Source organism: Dendrobium catenatum, unplaced genomic scaffold, assembly GCF_001605985.2.
Source record: "Dendrobium catenatum unplaced genomic scaffold, ASM160598v2 fragScaff_scaffold_822, whole genome shotgun sequence".
NCBI lineage: Eukaryota > Viridiplantae > Streptophyta > Magnoliopsida > Asparagales > Orchidaceae > Dendrobium > Dendrobium catenatum.
The window spans coordinates 133,886-151,921 of NW_021319284.1; the positions used below are offsets into that span (position 1 = coordinate 133,886).

Sequence of the window (18,036 nt, forward strand, 5' to 3'; positions counted from 1 at the left end):
TAAAAAATTAAATTAACCATGAAGCCCTGTCCCCAAAGCGAATTTCCATATCAACAATAAAAACCCATCATCAAATTATAATCCTATATTCAAAGTTAAAGATAGGTTATTTCAGATAGGCAAACAAAATGGAAGCATAGATATTAATTTGGTAAAAGTGCAACTGACCTGATCAACACTTGTATTTGTCAAACCAGCAATAAATGGTTCAAAAAATTCTGCTCTTTTACGAATTTCGCCAGACGTGACAAATCTAAAGAACATTACAACTACCATAGAAACATTATCAGGATCTTTGAAGAGAATAAATACAAGTGCAAAGTTAGGAGCAAAAGTTCTCTTACCATAGTCAGAGACAAATTGATCCCGGCTCCTTGATAAAAGCTCCTCCATGCTAAAATACAAATGACCACACCAACTCCCTTTATAAGCAAGATCATTAAAGAAAAGCATAGTACAGAACATATTTCACAGAAAATAGAAATATAGAATAAAATTTCAACAATAATTTAAATAAAGAGCACCAAAGTCAATTCACTATTGACGTATACCTTATGGAAGCTTCTTTCCCCTGCAGAACACTTTCCAGCTGCTCCATGAATATCTAGAAATAAAAATTAAAAGAAAATTGTCAGAAGTTATTTTCCACGAGACTGTCACGTAACTCTATAATTACTCGACAATGAACATCTTGAAAGAATTACAGAGCATCAAAAATACTAAAAGACAGGCAGGTAGACACATATATGGAAGGCAAAACCTTAGCATGCTACCCATGTTAGACAGGCCCGTGCAGGTTTCTATCACTCAAGAAAGGCAGGCAAGTTTCAGAATGGTATTGACTTGAAACAAATACAAGGTTGAAAGGGGCCAACGATACAATTTTCAAGAATGAGAAAGTAATACAAAAAAGCTCCACAACGATTCATTTGGTGCAAGTTTGTCTCTAGGAACAAACCAGAGCAGACTTCAGGAATTTTAAGAGGCAAGTAAATATACGGTAAAGTTGCACCCTGCTAATCCCTATAGGCCTGGTATCAAATGTGCTATCAGAGAATAGGCAAAAGAGACACCATCATGGAAAAATCATGAATGTCTATAACAATGCAATGAAGCTGCCTATAGTCAGTCACATGTACAGGCATACATCAGCATAAGAACTGAATATTCTAAACTCTCAGACTAACCTACAGCTGCAAGGACTATTCCCTTCGATTGACTTTCTTTTCTCTTTTTGGGTTGGTGAATCAAGCTGTTGGCTGGTTTTGTACAACCACGAAAAAAATAAATTATAAAATATAACTATATGAGTTTTTAATCAACTTACACTAAAGAAATCCTCATATGTAAATTCGGTGTAGCCAAGGCTCTGCAAAGTGTTCTTACATTGTTCAACCTTTCCAGTAATTCGCTTAGCCTCAGCAATATCCTGTGTTTCTAGAATGTGCTCCTAGAAACCTCAAAAATAGTTTCTCATTAAATACAGAAAAGCAAATCTGATACTGCCGCACAAAAAGATCAGAAGAGAAGTGCATGTAAATTTACCAGATAAGCAAGCATAAAGCTTCTATAGAAGCAGTTTCCATCTCCGCGTGTTCGCCTCAGTGCTGCATATTGTTCCGAAAGTAACTGCATGTGAAATATTATAATGGTAAATATGTAAAATAGGAAGTGTCTCACAAATAAATCTAAAAATTAATCCTATAAGAGATCATAATGCAACCAACCCGGATTTTCTCCTTGAGGATGGGGTTGCCTGACTCAAACTCAGCTGCTAAGGAAGAAAGTGGCTCCTGCAATACCAACCATCTCTACATTTATAAAAAGTAATAGTTGAAAATGTAGTTTTGATTTAGAAAACAATTTGTGTTCGCAGGAATGGAAGGGATAGTTCCACAAGTCGAGTTAGGACCAATTGCTTATCTGAGGCTATTCAAGATAAATGGAAGCTCCACCCACAAATAAATACCAATGCTCAATTAGAAACCCACATCCCTTCAAGGAGTAAGCCAAGCTGAAATTTTCTACCTTTAATGGCATAGTGGATGTGACAAGGTACAGAATCTGTTCGAGGCCTTAACAACCTATTTTCTTTTTATTAGTATATTATAGTCAAAGGATATCTTTTGCTCAATGCAAGATATCATTACAAGAATTGATGTTGTGAAGCATAGAGTAATTGAACTATGACTTATCACAGAAGATGGCCACAATTCAAGACGCTTCTAACAGCTCAAATCTATCACCTTGGACATTGAGATAAAAGATGGATCAAAAGAATCGACAGGCAACATCGAGATAAATATATAAACAATCAGTCCATGAGTGCATTACAGAATTCAAGTGACATGTATTTTCCTTAAATATTATGGAAAGGGACATTCTCATAAAAATTACTGTAGATCGTTGTAAAGAGATCATGTGGCAACTGAAAATTCCCACTTTAGTCAGTTAGTTAGAAGTCTATAGCTATAGAAGAGAAGGAAAGATGGTCAAAAGAGCCAAAGTTTTATCAAAGCTACAAATAAAACAATGAGCAGCCAAAAAATGACAAAAGGTAAAAAAGGAAGCCTTCCTGCAACTACTCTTAGAAAAAGGGCCATTCAAAAGCAGATTATTGGAAACTACATCAGGTGAAAAAACAAACAAAAAATGAGGAGAAGAGGGTTCTTGGTATTGCTTCCACTGTAAAAGAAGAGGTTGGCATAGTTATACCATTATTAGGCGTCAATCAAATTCATCAATAGTATTGATGGTTGTCAATCTCAATACAATAAGGAATGGGATTTTTTTTTTTTTTTTTTTTGTTTTTTTTTTTTTTTTTTTTTTTGTTCAATTTCATGGTTAAAAACCATGTGGTCATAACATTTGTGAGCAATGGGAGCAAAAAAACTTGATTTCCTTGAAGTTAGTGAAAATCAAGACAGAAAGGAAAGAGACTACTTAATAAGAATTTTTTACCATCTTGTACTAGTTAATAATCCTGCTGTTTGTGGCAATATATGGCATTGGGCTTCCAACACTAGACTTGTTATGATCATGTGGCAAAAAATTAAAAGAAAGATTACATGGATGACCCCATCAATATAATGCTTCATAATCATGTACTTTAAAGTACATTATTTGTGCTCTTCATATTCAACCTCCTCATTAATCCACCACAATAACACAAAATTGTATGTGCCTTTATCTCTAGCTCAATATGAAGATTAAGTTTTTTCAGCTCCCCAAGCTAAAGATGATCGAGAGAATGACCATCTAGACTTAGTTGTAGAGCCAGTTAAACTCATTCTTAGCTTGTTCTCATTGGTCAAGTGGTTGCTACTGCTAACTAAACTACAACTATAATTGTATTGGCTATCTTGACTGATATATTGTTTCATTGCTCAGTATGCAGTTGTTATGATTCAAGATGTTATTTTAACTATTTTTGTTGTCCAAATAGTTGATTGAACAATTGATGTAGCTAGCTTGATTGCTAGTCAAACTGCTATCAAAGCTTGTTCAACTTCCTGTATAGCTTTGTAGACTTGAGATAAGCTATCGACTTCTCTCCATGGGTTCTGTTGCTTCACTCGGCCAATTTAATGTATCTCCTCCACAATAATGGTGATGCACGACTACTTAGATGCAATATTATGAATTTCACTTAGGCTTTGCACAGCTCGTTGATTATAATAAGTTCGGATTAAAATTACTAGCAAATATCCACGGCGAGTCAAACAATGAGGGAGTTAATCTTGTATAGGCTAGATCACATGCGCTAAGTTTTGAATATTCAAGATAATCAAGAAAAATAAAGCAATGCAAAAATAGTAGTTTCAAGTTAATCCCTAATCTAACAACAAGATGTAGGATGCATAGAAGGTACGCTCAATTCCTACGAATGTCTAAGCTTAGCAAGAGCACTTGGAGGAGCCTTCATGAATACAATCAAACCAATTGAGAATTTAGATTTTAGAAGACTTTGAATGCAAGTGTAGAAGGACAAAACCTTTGCTCAAGGAGACGCGGAGATCTTCCACCTGACGTCAGCAATCTCGATCCTGATTGTAGAGAAAGAAGTTTCTCTAATAAATGGGTAAGGTTCTTCTTCCAAGGGTTGCCATCAACACCTCACTTTAAGCTCAGATTTTGCTCCAGAAATCTGAGATAATTCTCAGATTTTCAATGCACAGGTGGTATTGGGAAGAAGAGAATCCAAGGCAATTCAAAGGCTTGGCTTGAAAAGAGGAATTGAGCTGCTGAGGAGAGGGGAGGATCGGCCAGGTAACGCACGTCCAGGAAACAGGAGGGGGAAGGGGGCGGGTTGATCCATGGGAGAGGGAATTAATTTCCTGATTCAATGCATTAATTCAGGAAATCAAATAATTAATATAGGTGGAAGAGTTTCGGCTGAGTAATGAAGGGAGAATTTGAAAATATTCCAAAGTGGGCTAATAGGCAATTAGGAAATACTTTCCTCCTTGGCCAGAGAGGGGAGCCGGCGGGAACCTGGGTGAGGGAATTAATGAGAGGATTTGATCTTCTAATTTTGACTTTAGGATTTAGGAAATATTTAATCAAATCCAATTTGAATTAAAATTTCAAAATAGATATGAGTTAAAACTTTCCTAAAATAAGTGACTAAACTAGGAAAGAGTTTGAAATTCAAAATTGATTGAATCTGAATTTCAGAATTTTCCACAGGTGATCTCCAACCTAATTAGGGAACTCAAAGGTGAATGGAAGTGGGGTGTGGCCGGCGGCATTGGGGCTAGGCCGGCGGCAAAAGAGATTTTGGGGCAAGGTGGCCGGCGGTTGTGGGCTCCGAAAAATTCCATTTTTGGGATGTGTGATCCCGGGGGAATTTTCAGAAGGCAGATTGGGTTTGTAGATAAGACACTACCCAGAGATTTCGCCCTCATTTGGTGAGGACTTTTTGATCTGAGTTCTGGTTTCCTATAGGCGCAAGCCCCTATAGTTAATTACCCCTCCCAATAATAGGAGAGAACTTTCGATTAAGGCTAGTCGTTCAAGCGTTCACATAGGTAATGAACCTATCGTATAATAGCAATAATTTTTGCTCATGCAAGAAGGAAATTTTCATCATCAATCATTCATTAGCTTAAAACAAAGGAAATGAGGCTATATATAGCCGGGTACAAAGACTCAAGAAAATAAAAGACCAACTTGCCCTTTGGGCTTACATGCGACCACTCCCATGAAAGGGGTACAAAGGGAAATAATAACGACACCTAAGCAAATAAGAAAATGCATAAATAAAATAAAATACAATCATGACTCAGAAATACAAGGACTCGATCGTGGCCGTAGATCGGCGGCCACGTCTCTGATAAACCTTTCACGCTGATCTGATGTCCCCATCAAATGGTCATCATTTGCTTTGCCTTCTCTGCATCCCTATGTCACTTGGAATTAAGTGTCCAGAAATTCATATTGCTATTGCCTCAGAGTTGGCAGAAAAAGCAAGAGGCTCTATTATTATTCTTTTGGTCTTTTCCCTTTTCACCTTTTTTTGTGGGCTCATTTATTCTTTTCTTTTTCACCGACTACACTGCTGTTTTTTTCTAGGCTTGAGCTTACATCTTAAATGAAAATAGGTATAATGATATCCTCAACAACAGAAGAAATTGAAAAAAATGTTAATTCCTGTTAGAGTGACTCAGGGAACCTCACTATATATTTCATAAATGTTGAGTCATTGAAATCTCCTCAAATGAAACATTGAAAATTAATTCGTTTCTTTTAGATTACATTATGAACTTTTGCACATTTTGTCAAAACCCTTGCCTTAGTCAATACCGCAAGATCCACTTCCCATATTCATCTTTGATAGGGTAGAATTGAGTCTTCAACCTTCAATGGAAGTCGGTTATCATGCAAAATTCTAACAAATATTCTTCTTTTATCCACAAATACTCCTACATCTTCATCATCGACATACTCGACGTTGAATACCATGATTTTTAAAATAAGATGACGATTATGATCTATAGAGTGGTCATGTCTATTATTAAGAGAAGTTATCCATTCCAAAATGTTTGAAACATATCTTCCAAATTCTCCATTCTTGTGCCTTGTGATAAGTAGTAGTTTAAGAACTTCCAAGTTTGTAATTTGTCAACTATCTAGGGACTACTGATACTTCTTGGACTCAATATTTGGATCAAAATCAAAGCTAATACCCACTCCTATTTTCTCCATGGTTGCTTGTTACTGGCACATGAGAAAATATATACTCTGACACCAAATTTGATCCTCATCTCACAAGTTTGAGATTTTAGAACTCTTAAGAAAGAGATATATGATTTTCACAAAGTTATCAAACACCTACACTAATTGCCAAAAAAATAAAAAAATAAATAATTATACCTTTCCACGGTCCCTTGGAATCAATTCCGGTCATAAGAAAAGCAAGGAGTAGAGCGTTGCCACTAGAAGGTTGTTAGAGGCTGCAAAAGAGCGAGGGTTGATTTGGGAAGGTCCCAATAACCTTCCTAGAGGGGTCCGAGAGGCCTATTGGGGCAATGAAGAAGGCTTGGTAGAACAACCATGGAAGTAGGATAAGAGAAAACAACTTCATTGATCTATGCTATGCTCCTATGGGGCCTAAAAGAACTTACAAGTGACCTAAATAAGAAAACTTAAAACAAATCTCGAAATAAGTAAATAAATAACAATCTGATAATAAATTTTAAAATAAGGAAACAAATATAACTAATAATAAACTCATTGTTTCAATGGTCCTACCAACTAATTAAAACCCAATTCATTCATGAGAAGGTTAACCAACCTGTCCTATGCTTGGCTTTGCAGCCAACCCACTGAGTTGGTCTATAAGATCCTCCAAGATTATAGACCAAAATGGTAAACTATGCTCTTTAGATTATTTCTTAATGATAAAGCAGCCTAACCCTTTGCATTAAATTTTCTTAGTGTCCTACACCTCCTCTGTTGGCTAGATTGTCATAAATTTCCTACATACACGGTTGAGTGGGCCACATCACCTTGAATATTAAATTGAAGTGAGCTACATAATAAAATAAACAATCCAATGTACATGACAACATGATAATGAAACCACGCAAAAATTTAAGAGCATGTTTTCCATCATTTTTTTTTGTTTTTATTTTTATATTTAGTTTTTATATTTAAAAAAAAAGGAAAATGAAAGAATAAAACATGTTTTTTTTAACAACTATGTTATTTCAAAAACACTCAAAACAAGTTTTAATTGTTTTTTATATTTAAAAAATAGTTTATTTTTTCAACCCCACTCTTGACATTCGACCATCACTGTTGCCAAAGAAGGAAGAGGCAATGAGGGAACTGATCTGAAGCTGGAGGGGTAAACACAGAGGCCAAGCCAGTAAGCATAAGTGTTGATAAGGTAAATGCCATCAACATGCAATCTTAGGCGATGGCAAGGAAGAGCAATCTTAGACAATGATAAGGAAGCCATGGAAGTTTTGGAGAGGTAAATACCATCAACATGCAATCTCAGATAACCTTAGGGAAGAGTCACCTCATGCGGCAAGGAGCAATCTCAGTCAACAAGGAGGAAGATCAATCTCAATAGACAATGAGGAAAAGTGATTTCAGGCATTAACGAGTAATATAAGGAGGTTTTGAAAAAAATTATGAAGAAAGAGATAGATATTTTATTTCTTGTTTTATGAAATAATAAATATGTTTGTTTCATATTAGAACATAAATAAAATAAAACCAAAATAAGATAAATCAAATAAAAATAAAAAGCAAAGCCAAAGAAGCTCTAATAAAAAAAGTGAAATCAATATAAGCAGCTATATTAGGCCCCCTTGAGCTGCCAATTGGATACTCTAGCCTCAACATTTGTTCCTCTAAGCTAATAACATTCTAAACAAATAAACCTATTGGGGAGAAATTAAAGTAAATTTTACTAAATCAAAATCACTATTATAAGGCCTAAGCCTTTTAGGAACACATGAAATATAATTTGCATTCAAAATCTACTATAAATTAACATTCTGATTGTTAAAGTTGTGCTGATTTTGTGTTGCATTGTTTGGTCTTAAGAGAAAGTATTGGTATGCTCAACAAGATGAGCAAATTGTGCTGCAACTGTGTTGCCCATGGTAAAACTGGAGGAGCAATAATATTCAAGAGATTTGAGATGCATATTTCTATACAATTTGGCTTTTTCAAAGTCTGACTGTTGAAAAACAAAACAGCTAAAAATAGCAAGCCAATGTACCTCTAAAAAATGACACTTGGCTCAATTGATCCAAAATCTTCCTTCACATTTAAAGGATACAAGCCTTAATCTAATCAATTATTAGCCAATATACTAATGCTTCAATAGACTGGAAATTTAGTAACGTATTTCATAATACCTACAAATTTTATGTAGGCAATGGTGTAACATAAGAAGCCTCTAGTGAAAATTAGTACTAAAAAAATAAAAATAGGATAAACAACAAAGCAAAATGTGATGAAGTTTTACTAGTGAGATTTCTGTTTATAGATGGAAAGCCAGAAATAATTGAAACATTGATACTTTTGGTTTCATTGATAGAACTACTAGCTACCGCAACAGCAGCCCCTACTGCCACTGCAAAATGCAAATAACATACTATAAGGGCTTTGGCAATCCTGGCTATTAACATTGTCACTACTGAATTCAACTATTGTTACTAACTGATATGTTAAATTTAATATGCTTATCCAAGTAACGATGTTTCAACACCAATAACAAGGTTTTGTTATCTGAATGAAAGACAATGATATTTAACAACAAAAAGAATGATGAAAACATCAAAAAATATAACAAATACTCTAAACAATTTAAGTTTATTGACGTATATAAATAAAAAGGTAATGATCCGTGCAGTAGTGCAGTACTAAATTTAAAATTTTAAAAGATACGATCATCATGCAGAAAATAATTGTAAATAACTGTAAGTAAAATCAGTGTAAGAATAAGCCCCAATACTCTAGATCATGGTTGTGATGTAGAACGAATACGGGGATTTGAGTCCTATGGGTCTTGAAGAGCAAATCGTGAGGTCTAAACAGCAGCTTTTGGTTATTAGAAGTCTTGGACAGAGGTTGGGAATCCTTCCAAGCGGCTGGACAGCAGCAGGAGGGATCTGGCAGCGGCACATTGATCTCTGGACAGCAGCTTTGACAGCAGGGACAGCAGTTTTGTCTTGCAGAAGACTCGGGACAACCACTTGGAGGACTTGGGAAGGTCCTGGACAGCAGCCACAAGGTCTTGGAACTTTCTGGATAGAAATCTGCTTCTCCCAAAAGTACAAAACAGCAAGGTGCTTGCTGGAAATGGGACCAGCCAGCAAGGATTCCCTGGAGGATGAGAGGGAGGCGTGGAGGAGAAGGCTTGGGGTGGCGGTTAGGATTTGGAGAGGTGACGGGGAAAATTTTCCTGAGGGGTTATGAAGGAAATAAGCTTGAAAGGGGGGGAAGGAATTAATGGGATTTGATTAATATTAGGAGAAGAAAGAGGAAGAGGTGGTGGTTTAATTGCTTGCCTAGTCATTAATTTTCAATTAAGACGGATAGGAGGGAATTAGGCTCAATTTGAATTTGAATGGGGCTTAATTTGGGGGAGTTACTAAGGGAGTAACAATGGCTAGATTTAATGAGAGAGAGGGATGAGTAGGCCGGCCTATAGGGAGGAGGGGGGAAATTGTGTCCACATTCAATGAATGTGAACCACACAATGAATTGTAATTAATGACTAAATCTGAGAATTAATCTCAGATTTAGGGTGCTGGAGGGATATTTCCTTCAAGGCTTAGGCATAAATAGAAAGCATTTGAAATTCCAATTATTTTGAATTTGAATTCAAATCCTTTCCTAAAATACAAGGAGCCAAATAAGGAAAGAAGTAATGGGGGTAATTAAGGCTTCTAAAATTGGGTCTTGAAATTAGGAAAGAGTTATTTAAAATCCACTTGAATTTAAGATTCAAACTAGACATAAATAAATACTTTCCTAAAATAGAAGAATTAATTTAGGAAAGATTTCAAAATCAAATTCAGATTTTTGAATTTCAAAATTAACCCAATTAATCTACTACTCAATTAGGAAATGCAAGGGGGAAGAGGAGTGGGGAGGGGTGGCTTGGCCGGCGGCTAGGGAATTGGGGCCGGCGGCATTGGGGTGGGATGAGCTTCAACCAGCGGCTACTTGAGGCTTGGCCGTAAGAGGTGGTGGAGCTAGGGCCGGTTTGGTGGAAGTAGGGAGAGGATGAAAATGATGACTAGGAACAACAAGAAGAAACCAAAACAAAAACAAAATATAAAAGATAAAACCGCGAGCCTTAGACTCTTCTAAAGACTGACGGGAGATACGTTGCCCTCCTCCAAGGAACTTCAAGCCACGAGTCCCGACCCATCCTGCGCCTGGTGGAAACTCCAACTCCCTCCCATAGGGATTTCAATAACGTTCAACTGATGTAGAACGGGAGGGGGTAATTAAAAAAATTAAAGAGCTAAAATTCCATCTCATATTTTCCTTAATTAATGGATTTGAATTTGAAATTCAAATATGAAAAAGAGGGAGGGAAGAGAGAAATTAGTTATCTCCTTAATTGGGGCCTTTAATTAGGAAGGAAATAATTAGGATTTCGGGGAGAGAGAGGGGCCGGCCTAATGAGGAGGGAAAGGAAAGGTGTCCACATACAATGTATGTGGATCCATGCATTAATGGGAGATTGGATAGTTAAATCTGAAATAATTTCAGATTTAATATGATTGAATGATTTCCTAAAATAGATATATTTTATTTAGGAAAGAATTTATATTCAAATTCATTTGAATTTGAATTCGAAAACTTTCAAAATAAGATAGGAGCTAATTTAATAATGATGGTGAAATGAAATTGGAATTAAGGGATTAATTAATCAATCAATTTTGGAATTGATTAATTAATTAAATGAAAGAGGTTACCAAAAATAAGATAGTTAATGAGGATGGATTTGAAATTCAAATTAGATTCATTTGAATTTAAAATATTTCCAAATTAATGACAACTTAAATAAGGAAAGAGGGTTTTTTTTTTTTTTTTTTTGAGGGAGTTGGGGCTAGGGAAGGAGGTGGCCGGCCGTTTTGTGGAAGAGGAAGTGTTTATGGGAGAATCGGCCGGTGGAAAGTGGGGGATTTTGGCCGACAGTTAAGGGAGAAGAAGAAAAGGATTTAGGGAAAGAAAGATACAACCGCAAGCCCGGACACATCCTGCAGCTGACGGGTACTATGTTGCCCTTCTCCAAGGGGCTTCAACCCACGAGCCCGGACACATCCTGCAGCTGGTGGAAGCTACGAATTCCTCCCATAGGAATCTCACCCAAGGTTCTTCCCAAAGAACACAAGTGCAAACACAAAGTTTTATTAATCATCCAACCTCACATTACAATAGCAAGAGCCTCTATATATAGGCCTAATAAATTAAAACAAGACACATATGCCCCTAGGGCTTACATAGGACGACCCTCTTAAGTAAGGGTAAAAATGAAAAATTCATAATAAATATAAAAATTACAAATAACAAAATAAGATAAGGTGGAATGATCTCGTCTGACGATCGTCGTCTACTCCTTTGAAAATCTTCATGATCGGATGTCCGCATCAGGTTGGTTTATAAAATGATTCACAATGAGGCAGTAATTAAACATTCACATAAGTTATTTCTTAAGCCACAACATGTTAATGAATCAATTAATTTTGTTGTAAGATAGTAGTTAGCATATAGCAACCATACTTAAAATTCAATAATAGGTTCAGGTAGACTAAAAACAATTGAAGTGTTGAAAATCAAAACAACAACTACCTATAAAAAAATGAAGTAAATTAATTCTATCACCAATTTCAACAGCTAACATGCCCAATCCTCTTGGGTGAGATATATGAACCTGTGAATGCACTAAATTCCTGTAAAATTACAATTGGTACTTATTTTAATTGAAACTTTCACCCAGGTTAGTTTAAACGATATTATCCTTATCCCAATCATTTGAATAGGGTTTTCTGAATTCTCCTCCTCCACTAGTTTCTTCTCATAGCTAAATAAGATGTTAACTTTATTTTGAACAAATCTATTTGCGCAACTTCATGTTATTATTAACTTTATTGTAGCAATTTTATGATTTTAATTTTCCCGTTAATTTGACCTACCAATTATATTGATACATCATCTACCTTCCATAATGCATACCCAAAACACCTAACTTTAATTTCAACTATTTAATCAATAAGATTTATTCTCTATGTCAACCCAACATAATTATGTCTCATCATCCATCTTAGATTTAACACAAATCTATCATAAAATTCCCGATTCTACACAAAACTATAGTAGCTGGTCTTGATGCTGAGGAAAAAAATGGTTCATTATATCATATTAGGCTCCCTACTTGACCCTTAGAAACAATAACAAAGATGAGAATACTTGCAACTACTATCATCTAACAACAACAATAACATCAAGCCTTTATCCCACTATGTGGGGTCGGCTACATGAATCATTTTTCTCCATTGTTGATTCGAAAAGCCTCCAAATTTTCGCAAGCAAAAGATAGACTTCCTAGATAAAAGAAATACACAAAATACTCAAAACTAAACAAAATAGACAAATTACAACTATTATAAAATAAAGACTTACAAACTTTGACACAAACACACACACCTAAACTTGCTTTTCATTTGCTTGAGAAGAAGGATACATATGGAGTGGCACTTGCGGCGAGAAGAAAGAGGTTAGAAGACTAGACGAAGAAAGGACAATCTCGCAAGCTTTCCTAGATGGAAGAAGAAGAGAAGTTGGACAAAGATCGCAAGCTTTTCCAAACAACAAACCCATAGGTTTTGGTTTCCAAAGAATGCATTTTTTCCAACCTTTACAAGCCTCAAAACATCTCTAATTTATAAGCAAAGGAAGAAGTCAAACAGCCACAGTACCTCCAACCAAATCCAATCAGATTTGGGGAAATGAAAGGCCAAAAGACACCAAATGAAAGACCAAAAGACAGCAAAACAGCCAGCAGAATTTCTGCACAGAAAATAGGGAAACAAACCACGGAAAACCCCACCAGCAGCCACAGGAAGCCCAGCCAGCAAGGGACCTGAAGAGCCAGCACAGGAAACAGAGCATCATTTCACGGGAAAGACAGCCAGGAGGAGAAAACCGAGAGGGAGGACCACGGGAACGGCAACAGCCAGCAGAAACTAAAATGACAAGGGGAAGGGGAAGGCTTTATGAGCCGATTTCTACACCAATTAATGAACTAAATATCAGCGCATAATGAGCTAACAAACAACTCAAAAATTAATAAGCTAGACTTAAGTAGAACCCAATTTTTAAGCTTAACTCCAAGCAGCCAAAGACCCAATCCGAGAGCAGCCAAGGCTCCAAACAGAGAAATAGCAAGCAGCCCAAGGACAAAACCAAGAGGTAGCAAGTAGCCCAAAGCTTGCCTACATCAATTCTCCCCCACTTAAAAAAGCTCATCTCCTGATGAGGAAGCTTCAAAATTTTGGAGATCCGGCATTTCAAATTCTTGGATTAGAATATCATACTTTCGTTTGATGGCTTCCATTTCTCGTTCAAATTCTGCTAGAAGTGAACGCCTCTTAGACTCGAATCACTCGTCACATAATTGTAGCTGTTCTTGAATCTTTAAAAGCTCAAACTATAGAGGACCTGAAGAATCTGCATGATGAGGCATCGATTTTATTGTTGGAAGATTGTTCACTGGATTGCTTGGCTGTTTTTTATTTTCCATATTTAAACACTTAAAACAATGAAACAAAAAGAGAAACCTAGGAAGACACAAACCTAGGCTCACATGGCACACACAACAACTGCTATGACTCACTAAGATATACACAATAACTTGATCTGATACCAATTTGATGCAAGCAAAAAATTGGGAAAAGCCCCCAAATTTTTGCAAGCAAAAGATAGACTTCCTAGATAAAAGAAATACACAAAATACTCAAAACTAAACAAAATATGACAAAATAGACAAATTACAACTTTTATAAAATAAAGACTTACAAACTTTGAAACAAACACACACCTAAACTTGCTTTTCATTTGCTTGAGAAGAAGGATACATATGGAGTGGCACTTGCGGCGAGAAGAAAGATGTTAGAAGACTGGACGAAGAAAGGACAAGCTCGCAAGCTTTCCTGGAAGGAAGAAGAAGAGAAGTTGGACAAAGCTCGCAAGTTTTTCCAAACAACAAACCCACAGGTTTTGGTTTCCAAAGATTGCATTTTTTCCAACCTTTACAAGCCTCAAAACATCTCTAATTTATAGGCAAAAGGAAGAAGCCAAATAGCCACAGCACCTCCAACCAAATCCAATCATATCTGGGAAAATGAAAGGCCAAAAGATAGCAAAACAGCCAGCAGAATTTCTGCACAAAAAACAGGGAAACAAGCCACGGAAAACCCCACCAGCAACCACGGGAAGCCCAGCCAGCAAGGGACCCGAAGAGCCAGCACAGGAAACAGAGCATCATTTCACGAGAAAGACAACTAGGAGGGGAAAACCGAGAGGGAGGACCACTAGAACAGTAACAGCCAGCAGAAATCGAAAAGACAAGGGGAAGGGGAAGGCTTTATGAGCTGATTTCTACACCAATTAATGAACTAAACATCAGCTCATAATGAGCTAACCAACAACTCAAAAATTAATGAGCTAGACTTAAGTAAAACCCAATTTTTGAGCTTAATACCAAGCAGCCAAAGACCCAATCCGAGAGCAGCCAAGGCTCCAAATAGAGAAATAGCAAGCAGCCCAAGGACAAAACCAATAGCTAGCAAGTACCCCAAAGCTTGCCTACATCAATTGTGTCCTATTAAGAGTAATATCTCATTAAATTTAATAAAGAAATGTTCTTTCGAATATTTTTTAACCAAATCTCCTCTACCTTTCTTAACATAAACCAAATCCAATACATCTATTTTCCTAACCGGATCATCATAAGGTTGCCGTTTTATGAGAACAAACCATCTAAGACGACTCTCGCTAATCTTATCTTCCATAGGAGCAACTGTTATCATCCATAAATTAAAAAAAAAAAGGAAAAAAAAAAGGTTATGTTAGCAAAACTACCTATAAATAACTCACAACTAATAGAAATATAGCTTTGTATAGGACTTGCATACCCTCTTAAGAACACATGTTCTTTAAATGTGATAGCAACAAATTCCAAATATGAAGTTAAAAGGATAACTGACTTGAGAGGGTATTGGATAAATAGAGGTCATTTGGTTCTCAAGTTTCATCCAGAAAAACAACAACAAGAAAAAAAGGATAAACTGCAAGGCTTTGTTATCTACTATTGTTAGAAGTATAGCAACATATACAAATTATCATTAAAACAAGAAGGGAGTGGCACAAAAAAGAAGTGGCAAGATAAAATTAACCAAACTGACCAAAAAATGAAACCAAATTAATCTAAACAATCAAGATATTGAGTTAAACAATCAAAAATATCCAATATTATTCAAAATATTCATGGACTATGTAATGCACGTGCGTGAAATAAAATAAAAAAGGGAACAAAGAGACTGATAGCTCTAGTGATTATACTCTTCCGAAACAAACCCATTCTTCCTCGGATCTCTTCAAGAAATGAAATCAAAGTAATGCACACAAGGCAAGCCTTTGAGTTAAACTCTTTCAAAAAGATCCAAGGTTATCCAAAAATCTTCATGGGTAGTGTACTGCACGTGCATACAATAAAAAATAGAGATTGCCAGCTATAATAAATATACTTTTCAGAATCAACCCATTCTTTCTCAGATCTCTTCAAGATCGTTAAGGAGCATATTAGTTTCAGATAACTTATGATTAGAAATTGCCTCGGATCCTTTTGTAAATGGATTTGTTGATCTCACCTGCCCAATTGGCTTCAATCCTAATCTTATTCCAGCAAAAGGCCTCATTTGCAATAGCTGATGGGATTTCTTGGCATAAAGTTCATTCCTCCTTTTGACAAATGGAAATGAAAAATAAATAAAAGCATGCAAAACAAGATGGTCATTCCCTAATTTTAACATTCAAGAATTTCCTGATCGTTTATTAGAGTTATTCTAATATCGGATAAAGCAGTCCCTGAGAACATATTTTAAGTGTCATCGCCGGAACCTACGGAAAGTAGTCCTATAGCTTCAAGCAGAAGAAGTTGCTCCAGAAACACACGTTAAATGTAAGAAGAGTCGAAGCACATCAAATAGCATAACATGGGCACAAAACACCAGCTAGCCATTTTTTATTATAATGGACCAGAAGATTACGGCATCACCAATAATCTAGGAGAAGCTGAGGATTTCAAGTATCAAAATCAAGATCCACATCCTCATAACCAAAGGCAAGCCATCAGCCTATCAACCATAGAAAAAATATAGAGTGAAATGAGAGATTGATTGGAAATGCAAAGTAAATACGTGAAGAAAATTAAATCCCTCTATCCGAATAAGCACAAAGATCACTATCGGAGCACATTCTCACAAACAAAATAGGATATTATGGGCAAGAAACCAAGGCCTCACAGCCGCACCAAACAGGACAAACTTGAAATGTAGTACAAACGAATCCAAGAAAGAACATGGAATCAAAGATGCAAATTAGGAGAAAAAAATTAACAGCAGATGGGGACAATAAGGCTAGCCTTGTCTCCGACATAGGGAATCTTGATGGCCTCCTCCCTAATGGCAGCTTGCTGCTGCATGATATCATCATCTCTGCAGCAGGACCAATCGTATTCCTGTGGAAACACCTCACGACTGCCGCTCGCGCCTGCTCCAACGCTGTTACTAGGGTTCAAAACTATTGCCGCTGCCTCCTCTGCTGCCAGTTGCTTCATATCAGTTGCCACAGCTGCCTCCATCCCAAGCTCACTCTCTAAGGCCTTCCGCTTCCGCGGGCTTGCCTCCGCTTGGTTCGCCATGTCCGATCTCCTCTTTCTCGATCGCTCCCTCGCTCTCCTCTTGGGCTTGGACACACAACCTCGTTTTTTTTTTTTTTACCCAAAAAAGGAAAAAAGGCTCGTCGGGATTTGATCAATGGGGCCGGCCAGTCTGGCCCGGTCGCATTTTTTTGCTGAATTTGACCTTGAACTATTAATACGGTACTCGTTGTAACTTCGCTTAATCTAAGGGGTTAAAAAATTAAAATACTATATTAAATTATTTATACAACTATAATTTCTAATAAAAACAATTTGTACTTTTTTTCCATGTTGTATTATTAAAAATCAATTCGGATATTAGGTTGTGAAGCTTGCTTACTTCCAAATGGAATAAAGTATTGATACGTCGTCAAAACCGTCTTGATTAACGAATCTTGAGGTATATTTGAGTTAAAACTTTCAAAATTAAACTTGGGACCATCCAACAAATTTATAGTCAAATTCAACGTCTTGAAGAGGCAAACCCACTAACAGCAAAATCTGCTCAATATGAACCCAAAATGGGTGCAAATGGGGGGGGGGGGAAGGTTCAAAGCCTAAATTGGATGACCAATGATAACCAAATATAACATGCTTATAGTCAATTGAGCGGCTCGGCTAGATGAATCCAATGAGCCTAAGATCGCTAAATTATGACTTCATTAAAACTCTAAATGAAATGGATGAATGTAGTGGGCTTATTGTGTTATAGAAAAGTCCCCCTCAAACTTAAGGGAAATTTCTATAAGATGGTGGTGAGACATGTAATGCTTTATGATGTTGAATGTTGGCCATTAAAAGAGAAACATAATACAAAGTTAAGTGTTGCATAGATGAGGCTGCTTAGGTGGATGAGTGGCTTTACCCTTATAGATAGGATACAAAATGAGCATGTACGTGAAAAGGTTAGAGTAGCTCCAGTGGAAGATAAGAATAGAGAGAGTCGCCTTAGATGATTTAGTCACATTAAACGGAGGCCTTCTGATGATTCGGTTAAGAATGTTGACGTATTAGATTTGACTTAAGTTAAGAAAAATAGAGGTAGACACAAAAAGACTTGGTTAGAAAATATT

The 18,036-nt window shown here is 36.5% G+C and overlaps 1 protein-coding gene across 3 annotated transcripts in view; it reads right to left on the reverse strand.

Annotated features, from left to right (window-relative positions):
- LOC110100114 (ubiquitin thioesterase otubain-like) overlaps nucleotides 1-17,053 on the reverse strand; it is a 28,847-nt gene extending 11,794 nt beyond the window's left edge. For 2 of the 3 annotated variants that reach the window (XM_020827523.2, XM_020827524.2), the window contains exons 1-7: nucleotides 16,685-17,053; nucleotides 1,728-1,793; nucleotides 1,546-1,629; nucleotides 1,328-1,450; nucleotides 552-604; nucleotides 345-394; nucleotides 169-269 (exon numbers count right to left, since the gene is read on the reverse strand). In XM_020827523.2, the coding sequence (XP_020683182.1) occupies nucleotides 169-269; nucleotides 345-394; nucleotides 552-604; nucleotides 1,328-1,450; nucleotides 1,546-1,629; nucleotides 1,728-1,793; nucleotides 16,685-16,963 (756 nt within the window). In that variant the 5' untranslated portion in view covers nucleotides 16,964-17,053. The remainder of the gene's footprint in view (nucleotides 1-168; nucleotides 270-344; nucleotides 395-551; nucleotides 605-1,327; nucleotides 1,451-1,545; nucleotides 1,630-1,727; nucleotides 1,794-16,684) is intronic. The other variant, XM_020827522.2, reaches the window with a different exon arrangement.
- Between the last annotated feature and the right edge of the window lie 983 nt (nucleotides 17,054-18,036).